This window comes from Centruroides vittatus, unplaced genomic scaffold, assembly GCF_030686945.1.
Source record: "Centruroides vittatus isolate TY-2023 unplaced genomic scaffold, ASM3068694v2 contig_1777, whole genome shotgun sequence".
NCBI classification, from domain to species: Eukaryota; Metazoa; Arthropoda; class Arachnida; order Scorpiones; family Buthidae; genus Centruroides; species Centruroides vittatus.
In genome coordinates, this window is record NW_027121088.1 from 167,184 (window position 1) to 179,275 (window position 12,092).

General features: G+C 36.0%; 1 protein-coding gene across 2 annotated transcripts in view; it reads left to right on the forward strand.

Annotated features, from left to right (window-relative positions):
• xmas (RRM_XMAS2 and SAC3_GANP domain-containing protein xmas) overlaps positions 1-12,092 on the forward strand; it is a 126,370-nt gene that overhangs the window by 28,527 nt on the left and 85,751 nt on the right. For both annotated transcript variants that reach the window (XM_067263492.1, XM_067263493.1), the window contains one exon: positions 1,257-1,454. In XM_067263492.1, the coding sequence (XP_067119593.1) occupies positions 1,257-1,454 (198 nt within the window). The remainder of the gene's footprint in view (positions 1-1,256; positions 1,455-12,092) is intronic.

The window sequence follows — 12,092 nt, forward strand, 5'->3', positions numbered from 1 at the left end:
GCATTGATATTATTTGTGATGTCATCTTTACTGTTGAGATATTCATTTTTATTTGTATTCCAACTTTCATATTGACAGTATCTTTTTATAGTTTCTAATGACAAAGCATTTATGCTCGAAAGTGCTTAAATGATTCATTTATTAAAAATTCTTGTCTACTTTAAACTGTTTTGCACACACTTAAAAATTCTTATTCACAAAACAGTTCATCTTTTTAATTTATTTGCATAGATTTGAAATTGGTCTTAATTTCATTTATTTTTTAAGATAGATATTATTAAGCTATTTATAATTACACTAATGTGTAAGTACTGTAATAAAGCATAGCCCAAATATCATCTAACTGATATACATATATTTTTAAGATTATTTTTCAGAATAGCAAAAACAATTTGGAATAGCTACATATTATTTTGTGATTCATCAATTTGTAGTTTAGTAGCAACTAAACTACAAATTGATTTGGAACAGCTACGCAAGCTGTTCCAAAAACAATCTTAATCATTCTTAAAATAATTTTAAAAATATATCTTGGTTAACTCACTTTTGATCTATCCTGTATTAACGATAGGTGCAATTTATTTAAATTCATTTAAGCATAAACTTCAATAATAATTACAAAATGAATTTTTTCTAGTATTTATTAGTAAATTTATCCTTTAATAATTGCTTTAATATTAAGTATTAAATGGTTTATTTTCAGCGAATTCAGTATGAAACTTTTAATATATTTTATCTTGTATAAAATTATCTGGAATTGACTTGGTAGTTTGTAAATTAGCAGAGAAAATAGCAAATTCTCTAAATATAGTATTTACACACAAAATTTTTAAAGAAAGTATAAAAGCTATAGCAAGAGAAGAGAAAATTATCATACGGGTGTTAAACAACGGCAATTGCTAGGGCTTTCAACAAAACAAAACTCCTTTGGAACAAAACTCAAAAGTTTTGTTCCAAAGGACTAATGCCATTAGTTTTAAATTGAAATCTTTGTTCGAAAAAGGATTTTAAACATTTTTATTTGCCTGATGACAACAGAAATAGATTTGTTGAAAGCACTAGCAATTGCGATATTTATATATAGTTCAACACATGTATGATAATTTTCTCTTCTCTTGCTTATCCAAAGATCAGCATGAAATCCAATCCTCCAAATAAAAGCTATTTTAAGAAAATAAAAATTATTTTTAATAAATATTATAAAATATCTATAATTTATATAAACATACATATTTATTTTATTAAAAAAAATACAGGAAGAATGGATTCTAATTCTGAAGTAACAGAAGAATTACATTCAATGATGGAAGGAATTGAAGATCACAAAATATTGCAACGTCCAGAAGACATGGATTATCAGAAGAAACCTGAATTTGTTATTCAGAAACAAACTAGAAAAAATCTTACAAATATAGAAAAACCTTCAAATATAAAACCACAGATAGAGACATCAGGTATATATTTACTTACAGCAATAAATATTTTAGTTTAGTGGAAATATTATTTACATGTGTTTGTTGTGAATCTTTGTTAAAAGCTGATAACATAATATATTTTACTTAAAAGTTTAAAAAGCTTTATTGTTTTTGTTTATTTTTTTCTTCATAATTGAATTGTTAAATTAATAGAATGCAATTAACTCCAGAAATTTTAAGTTTATAAAAGACCATAAATTAGAAGAAAAAAGCTTTTAAAAATGTTCAATGTAGTTTCCTAGAGAAGTATTCATTTTATAAGAACTGTTGGAAATATATATATTTTTTTAACTCGTAAATTTTATTCATATGAATTTTAAAAGTTTGATATCATTATTCAATATCATTCATATCTTCAAAAATGTTTGGAAGACTATTTACTATTTAAAAGCTGTAAATCTTAAGCGATACTTAATAAACTTATTATAATAGTTATGATCCTTTTATTTCTTAGTGTTATAACTGATTTATTTAGATTTTGATTTTTAAGTTTGTTTATTCGAAACATTTTTTTTATTTGAAAGTTTTCTTTCTATCTTTTATTGTGTAAAACATAGTGCATTAAAATATTTAATTTTTTTTAAATTATAATTTGTTTATATCAATGAGATTATTGATGAATATTAGCATGAAATCGAATATTTCATTTAGCAATGAATAAATTTCTTAAGATGTTTCACATAGCTTGCAACAACAGTTTTCAATGTGAGATAAATTGCAAGTTGTATTTTTGAGAAAAGCAGTAGTAAAATGCTGCTACAGATATAGCCACAATAAAGTTTATTATTATATACTGGAATGCCTTTTGCTGTCATTGTAATTCTTATGAATAAGCACAAAATTGCTTGAGAGAATGAATCGCACAGGAACACAATGAGGAGATAGCATGATATTAGGATCACTGATTTTGATCAAATTCAGTGAGGTTATAGTGCATCCCTAACGACTGACATGTATCAAGCAGTAAGATGCAATACTCAAAATTAAATGAGAAAATTGAGGTTAAAAATTGCAAATCATTTAAAACCTTTAGAATTCCTATAATTTGTAGAGAGGCCATGGTTTGGTGAGGTTGCACTGGTTTCATAAGCATGAGGTTGGTGTTTTGAATCTTGGTGGTAACAATTTTTTTTTTTCTAAAACTATAATTTTCACTTTATTCTTGGTACTTTTAAATTTATTATACTGTCAGAGAGAAAAACTGACGTAGTTTTAGAAAACTACAAATGCACGATAAACAGGGTAAATAACACAATAAATCCATCTGTCAAAAGTAATTAATAAATGCTATCTAATAATATTTATTTAAAAACAAAATATTCTCTGTATATTCATGTACAGTTTGTACTTACTCTGACAACAAACTCATCGTTTAATCTAAATGTGTCTATAATTGCATCTTTGTTTGCTAAAGAACAAAAAGATGGCTCTGATATCTCATGCTAACATTAATAGCATAGAAATGTGTTCTGCAGAATAATCACTGTACGACAATATTACAAAATTTACATATTGTGAAAGCATCCTTCAAATCAAGACCTAATTGCAGCTGAGGGTTTTTCATCAATTTCAGAAGTTGCAAAAACTGGTAGAAAAAAACATTAAGCTTTCTGATATTTTCAAATGTGATACAGTACAAATGATTCTCCTCCAAATTAGTTGATGATTGAGAAGTGTTTTTAAATATTAATCAATTTTGTTTTTTCAGTGACATATATAAATCTTCTTATTGTAAAAATCTGTATTTATTCAATGTGCACATTGCAGAAATGTTTATTGTTTCACATGCTTCTGCAATAGTTATCATCCACAAAATTGTACTCCCTAAAAGCAAACAGATTGAATAATGTTAAATAAAAATGTCTTTTTTATTAACAAAATTGGCATTTTAATAATAATAATAATAATAATAATAAGGATTCATGATTGCCATACAGGATCAGGTCATAAATACTAAAAACTACAGAAAACACATACTCAAAGATGCAACACTCACAAATGACACATGCAGAAAATGTCACATCATGCCAGAAACTATACAACACATCACCTCTGGTTGCAAGCTCTTGGCACAGACAGATTATTTACACAGACATAACCAAGTAGCAAATATAATACACCAAGAGCTTGCAAAGAAACACAAATTAGCAGACATCCACGAACCATACTACAAATACATTCCACAGACAGTATTCGAAAACGACACGCACAAAATGTACTACGACAGAGCCATAATCACAGATAAAACAATTTACCAGAACAGACCAGACATCACACTCATTGACAAACACAATAAAATCACATACATTATAGACATATCCATTCCAAACACTCACAATATACAAAACGCATGCACTGAAAAAATTAGCAAGTACACAGAACTCGCCCAGGAAATAAGGCATCTGTGGAGGATGGATGGGGTGCTTATTGTACCTGTAGTTCTCTCCTCTACCGGTGTCATACCACACACACTACACAAAAGCCTGGGCACATTAGAATTGAATAGAAACACATACATCACACTACAGAAGGCCACTATATTGAATACATGTCATATTGTGAGAAAATTCCTGAATACAGACACACACACTGATACACTTCTTTAATTTCTGTTTTGGTTACTATGCCTTGACTTTGGTCCGGCATAGTACACAGCCACCGGTGTTAACCGAGTATATCTCACTTAACCCAACATAATAATAATAATAATAATAATAATAATAACAACTCTCCCATGGTCACCACCTGGTCGTGGTGGGAGAGCCCAGTAATTTTACTGATCCATAGGGCAATGCAGGCTGGAGCACAAGCTCCTGGTAGGGACACCCATGCCAGTAAGGTCTATGGGGAGAAATGAAGCTAAGAGTGACCACGCCCACATTCTGTGGAGATATTCATCATGGTAATAACTAGATCAAAGTGTGATACCGGCTCGGACGTCGCCCGGGTTAACAAGGTCCGCGTTCGTGGGTTAGGCAGAGGCTCACGTTCGAAAAATAGGTCACAGTCTCCCTTGGTTACCGGTGGCGAAAGCAGCACCGGCCCAAGCATGGCTACTGCAATGCCCTCAACAGATGTGAGGAACAGCCTTGGTGTTTCTGTGGCAATGCATCCACAGACCACAAAGGCTGGAAAACCACGCCAACGGATGAAATGGACAGTAGAAATGAACGAGTTTATCATCTGTACTTACTACACAATCACAAAACTTGAAACAAACATGACAGCATACAGACAACAACTACACCATAAATTCACACAACAATATCCTCACCTCAATGTCACTGAACAAAGGGTTGTTGATCAAAAAAGAACAATTATACACAACAACCTTATTCCACAAACAACACTTGAACTTATCAAACAACAGGTTGCTGATCAAATACATCAACAGACAGAAACATCTAACATTAATGAAGATCATGTAACCTGTCAGGATAATCCAGCAACAAGCATTGATAATAACACACACACAACAATTACCACTAATGATACTACAGACACTTCCTCATCCATCACTGATAACATAGACATGGATTTAGTTAATACGCTCTCACCTATATTTCAGGAAACACTCACTAAATATACAGGCACAGATCCCACACAACGACCACGAATTCCAAAAATTAACACGTCAAAAGAAGTAGAAAAAACACTAAATTATGTAAACACTCACTTACTACCACACTACATTCATTCAATTTCTACACACGCAGACATTCATACATTAGTTTATGCTGGGGCAGTCACAGTAGTGACACACCATGGACTGAAAGTACAGTCACAGACAAATACACAGAAAACACAATACTATCACAAGCCTGCCTGGCAGAGAAGAATAGAAATACAAATAAATGACATTAGACAGCAATTAGGCAGGCCGACACAATACACTAAAAGCAACATAACACCGAAATTAAGGAAACAGCTCAAAAACATTTTCAAGAAAATAAAAACACATACAACACATGAACATCACAACACACACATTACAGAATACATTGATACACTAAAACAAAAACTTGCTGCCAAAGCACGTAGACTCAAACGTTACAAAACATGTACACTACGAAAACAACAAAATAAATTTTTTACAAACAATGAAAAATTCTTTTACAGACAAATTAATAACAAAGCAAACACTGATACACAGCACAGTGGCACACCAACAGAAGAAGAACTCACAACATATTGGTCTTCTCTTTGGTCCAGTGCTGTCACGCACAATGCTGATGCAGGCTGGATCGAGGAGGAGAACAGAAACTTGCACAACATACCAACTATGCCCTGTGCTGAAATAAACATACACGATTTCCAATACACTGTCAACAGAACACACAACTGGAAGAACGCTGGTGTAGACAACATTCACAATTTCTGGTACAAAAAGTTTACATCACTGCACCAGGAACTAGCTAAACACCTAACACACATTATCATCAATCCACAGGACATGCCAAATTTTCTTACTTAGGGCATCACCTACATGAAACCTAAAAACAACAATACCACAGACCCCACACAATACAGACCAATTACATGTCTTCCTACACTGTACAAATTATTGTCATCCTGTATCGCAAACAAAATATACAAACACGTTGAAGAATAAAAGAAACCCTTCTAACCTTTTTTACCCAGTGTGGTTCTATTTTTAGAATCGCTTCGTTCTATTACAGATTAGCAAACGTTTTCACAGCCCCTCCTGGGCTCTTCTTCAGGCTTCGTCGAATAGGCCGTTAACATTCGAAAATATTCAATTTAAATTTCTTTCCGGAATATTATCACGTGCGGCAGCTAGATATTTGTACTGCGCATGCTCGATGCTCCTCTCCTTTAAACGCTGTTTTCTAGGACAACCTGCCATGCGCTCGATAGGATCATTTCGTCCTTATGATTAATGCAGGTGTTACGTAATCCAGCCTTAAATATCTCTATGGCTTCTAGCCATTTCAATTGGTGTGGGTTATAGCTGGGTATAATGATTTTTGCCGCATGCAGGTCCGCCGTTATCTCCTCTTCCGACGCGTACGTCGCCAGGGCCGTGGTGTATCTACCGTGCTGTATGTCTGACTCGTGCTCCTTTAATCTCACTTTTAACGCACGTTTCGTGGAACCAATGTATGTTAATTGTCTATCGCACCTGTGATCTTCTAGTGGTATCATATATACTCCCGGAAGCCTGTCTGGGTTTGGTGGGTCTTTACTGTTGCTTAATATTCTGAAGAGAGTCTGACATCTTCTGTACACGATGTTAATTCCTTGACGGTTGGCCACGGTTTTGTAAATAGATTTCAGCACTGGATTGTATGTGATAGGTATCCTTTCATTTTCCTCCTGTGTGATATTCAATGGTTGTGCTGTTTGCTTACTTTCCTTTTGGGAGTTCTCATGTCTTCTAGACAACTTTTCAATGAGCGTTTTGCTGTATCCATGGCTTATAGCAATATTTTGGATATGATTGAGCTCCGTTTCGAGCGCTTTTTTTGTAGAGGAGTGCGTATGAGCCCTTCTCACTAATGCTCGGAAGGCAGCTATTTTGTATTGAAAAGGATCATATGAATTTCTAGGAATATATGTGTGGAACGTGCTAGGCTTTCGGTATACTGATGTAAGTATATTAGCTCCTTCAAAGTTGATATCAATATCCAAGAAGTGCACCCTCGATGAGTCGTGCTGCTCTACCTCTAATGTTAGCCCGTACGGATTACTGTTTATGGCTTCGAGGAATAATTTTATGTCCGGTTCTACTTTCCAAAATATAATAATGTCATCTATGTAACGTTTGTACAACAAGATGCTGGGCAAGAATCGCGGTAGGATATTGTTTTCCAATCTCCTAATTACCATTTCGCACAAATCACCCGAGAGCGGGCTGCCCATCGGGACTCCTTTGCCTTGCATGTACGTGATCCCTTTAAATTGGAAAAGAGAGCCGTAACATAACAAATGGGCTAGTTCGAGAATATGTTGGTGCATTGTGTTGTCCTCAACTATCGAAAACAGAAAGTCCCTTAGTTCGCAAAAACATGGTGGTAGTTCTATCGACGGAAACAACGATCTGAAGTCTAAGACCGTAGCATAAGCTGGTTTTGCTATCTTCTTCAATTTTTCTATAAGTTCTGCTGGGTTGGTTATATTGAACTGGTATCCTTCCAGGTGCGGGATGAGCAAGTTATGAGTAAAAGATTCTAAGATATGTGTGGGGGCCTTAGTCTTGTCCACCACTGGTCTCAGTTGCTGTGCTTTTTTGTGTTTTTTTGCAAATGCAAATAACCGCGGTATTTCCGGAGCATCAACTATTATATTTCCCATTTTCATTCTCTTGGCCAGGCTTGTGTTCGCAAAACGTTTGACCCGCGATTGTAATTTATCTATATAAACCCCTTGCACTTCCGTACATCGAGTCATGCTAATGTATTCTTCTAAGCCTTTTTCATACGTATCCCGCTTCATCAGTACTAACAGTTTATCCTTGTCGGCTCTAGCCATAGTGATGTTGTTGCGTTTTATCCATCTTATGGTTCGCCTTAGTTGTTCTTGGAAATGATAAACCTCTTTCGTTTCTTTGGATTTTCTTATTTTAAACGCCGCCATCCATCTATAGTACTCTTTTTGGTTCTCCGTGAGCCCTTTCAAGAGAATCTCTAAGTCCGGGATGTAAGATACGGCTGCTCGGTTCAGTGGAGGTTTAGGCGCGTATGAAGGTCCAAATGATAACACATGCTTGGCAAAATCAGGAACCTGAATATCGTCCCAAGTCACAAATGGACATTTATTAATTTTTGATTCAATGGGAATCTGAAACTTGAATATCCAGTTTATCTTCCTATCGTATTTTTGTCTCAGATTACTGCTCAATCTTTGTTGGATTTTTGATAATTTGGCATTTTCGACAGTCAAGGATCTTGGGTTTTGTGCAAATAACGCATCTTCTGTTGCTATAAGCCTTGCCAGGTAGGAATATAGTGATTTCCTAGTGCTTTTAATGGCCCTACTTAAGCACATCCATCGTACTTTATTGAGGAGTTGTTCATTTCCGGGTGGAAGATGTATACGATAAATGGACATGGGAAACACCCCACTCCGTTTACACTTATGAAGAAATTCTAGTTTGGCCCTTGCCTTCGTTAGGCTTATCATTAGTTTTCGATATTCTTTTATTATTACAAGTTCCGGTGAATAGAGAGATTATATATTTACATAGCGATGCCGGCTAATGAATATCGAAAACTAATGATAAGCCTAACGAAGGCAAGGGCCAAACTAGAATTTCTTCATAAGTGTAAACGGAGTGGGGTGTTTCCCATGTCCATTTATCGTATACATCTTCCACCCGGAAATGAACAACTCCTCAATAAAGTACGATGGATGTGCTTAAGTAGGGCCATTAAAAGCACTAGGAAATCACTATATTCCTACCTGGCAAGGCTTATAGCAACAGAAGATGCGTTATTTGCACAAAACCCAAGATCCTTGACTGTCGAAAATGCCAAATTATCAAAAATCCAACAAAGATTGAGCAGTAATCTGAGACAAAAATACGATAGGAAGATAAACTGGATATTCAAGTTTCAGATTCCCATTGAATCAAAAATTAATAAATGTCCATTTGTGACTTGGGACGATATTCAGGTTCCTGACTTTGCCAAGCATGTGTTATCATTTGGACCTTCATACGCGCCTAAACCTCCACTGAACCGAGCAGCCGTATCTTACATCCCGGACTTAGAGATTCTCTTGAAAGGGCTCACGGAGAACCAAAAAGAGTACTATAGATGGATGGCGGCGTTTAAAATAAGAAAATCCAAAGAAACGAAAGAGGTTTATCATTTCCAAGAACAACTAAGGCGAACCATAAGATGGATAAAACGCAACAACATCACTATGGCTAGAGCCGACAAGGATAAACTGTTAGTACTGATGAAGCGGGATACGTATGAAAAAGGCTTAGAAGAATACATTAGCATGACTCGATGTACGGAAGTGCAAGGGGTTTATATAGATAAATTACAATCGCGGGTCAAACGTTTTGCGAACACAAGCCTGGCCAAGAGAATGAAAATGGGAAATATAATAGTTGATGCTCCGGAAATACCGCGGTTATTTGCATTTGCAAAAAAACACAAAAAAGCACAGCAACTGAGACCAGTGGTGGACAAGACTAAGGCCCCCACACATATCTTAGAATCTTTTACTCATAACTTGCTCATCCCGCACCTGGAAGGATACCAGTTCAATATAACCAACCCAGCAGAACTTATAGAAAAATTGAAGAAGATAGCAAAACCAGCTTATGCTACGGTCTTAGACTTCAGATCGTTGTTTCCGTCGATAGAACTACCACCATGTTTTTGCGAACTAAGGGACTTTCTGTTTTCGATAGTTGAGGACAACACAATGCACCAACATATTCTCGAACTAGCCCATTTGTTATGTTACGGCTCTCTTTTCCAATTTAAAGGGATCACGTACATGCAAGGCAAAGGAGTCCCGATGGGCAGCCCGCTCTCGGGTGATTTGTGCGAAATGGTAATTAGGAGATTGGAAAACAATATCCTACCGCGATTCTTGCCCAGCATCTTGTTGTACAAACGTTACATAGATGACATCATTATATTTTGGAAAGTAGAACCGGACATAAAATTATTCCTCGAAGCCATAAACAGTAATCCGTACGGGCTAACATTAGAGGTAGAGCAGCACGACTCATCGAGGGTGCACTTCTTGGATATTGATATCAACTTTGAAGGAGCTAATATACTTACATCAGTATACCGAAAGCCTAGCACGTTCCACACATATATTCCTAGAAATTCATATGATCCTTTTCAATACAAAATAGCTGCCTTCCGAGCATTAGTGAGAAGGGCTCATACGCACTCCTCTACAAAAAAAGCGCTCGAAACGGAGCTCAATCATATCCAAAATATTGCTATAAGCCATGGATACAGCAAAACGCTCATTGAAAAGTTGTCTAGAAGACATGAGAACTCCCAAAAGGAAAGTAAGCAAACAGCACAACCATTGAATATCACACAGGAGGAAAATGAAAGGATACCTATCACATACAATCCAGTGCTGAAATCTATTTACAAAACCGTGGCCAACCGTCAAGGAATTAACATCGTGTACAGAAGATGTCAGACTCTCTTCAGAATATTAAGCAACAGTAAAGACCCACCAAACCCCGACAGGCTTCCGGGAGTATATATGATACCACTAGAAGATCACAGGTGCGATAGACAATTAACATACATTGGTTCCACGAAACGTGCGTTAAAAGTGAGATTAAAGGAGCACGAGTCAGACATACAGCACGGTAGATACACCACGGCCCTGGCGACGTACGCGTCGGAAGAGGAGATAACGGCGGACCTGCATGCGGCAAAAATCATTATACCCAGCTATAACCCACAGCAATTGAAATGGCTAGAAGCCATAGAGATATTTAAGGCTGGATTACGTAACACCTGCATTAATCATAAGGACGAAATGATCCTATCGAGCGCATGGCAGGTTGTCCTAGAAAACAGCGTTTAAAGGAGAGGAGCATCGAGCATGCGCAGTACAAATATCCAGCTGCCGCACGTGATAATATTCCGGAAAGAAATTTAAATTGAATATTTTCGAATGTTAACGGCCTATTCGACGAAGCCTGAAGAAGAGCCCAGGAGGGGCTGTGAAAACGTTTGCTAATCTGTAGAACGAAGCGATTCTAAAAATAGAACCACACTGGGTAAAAAAGGTTAGAAGGGTTTCTTTTATTATTACAAGTTCCGGTGAATAGAGAGATTATACACGTTGAAGAACACAACATTCTAACAGAACAGCAAAAAGGTTGTCGTAGAAACCACAGGGGATGCAAAGAACAGTTACTCATAGATTCAGTCATTCTACGGCAAGCACACAAACAACACAGAAACATACACATGGCATATATAGACTACAGAAAAGCATTCGACAGTGTTCCACACAGTTGGCTGCTACATATTCTACACATGTACAAAATACATCCATCACTCATTGCATTCTTTCAAAACACTATGCAGCACTGGAGAACAACACTACATCTCAGGGTTAGTAACACTTCCATACAAACAAACCAAATTTTTATTAGGCGAGGAATATTTCAAGGAGACTCCTTGAGTCCTCTCTGGTTCTGCTTAGCCCTGAACCCATTATCCAACATGTTAAACAACACACAATATGGTTACAATATCAGACACGAAAAAACAACACAGTTTACACTGTCACATCTCATGTACATGGATGACATAAAACTTTATGCATCCACACAAAAACAACTTCATCAACTCCTACAAATCACACATTCATACACCAAGGACATACAAATGGAATTTGGCCTAGACTATACAACACATCACCTCTGGTTGCAAGCTCTTGGCACAGACAGATTATCTACACAGACATAATCAAGTAGCAAATATAATACACCAAGAGCTTGTAAAGAAACACAAATTAGTAGACATCCACGAGCCATACTACAAATACATTACACAGACAGTATTGGAAAACAACACGCACAAAATGTACTACGACAGAGCCATAATCACAGATAAAACAATTTACCACAACAGACCAGACATCACACTC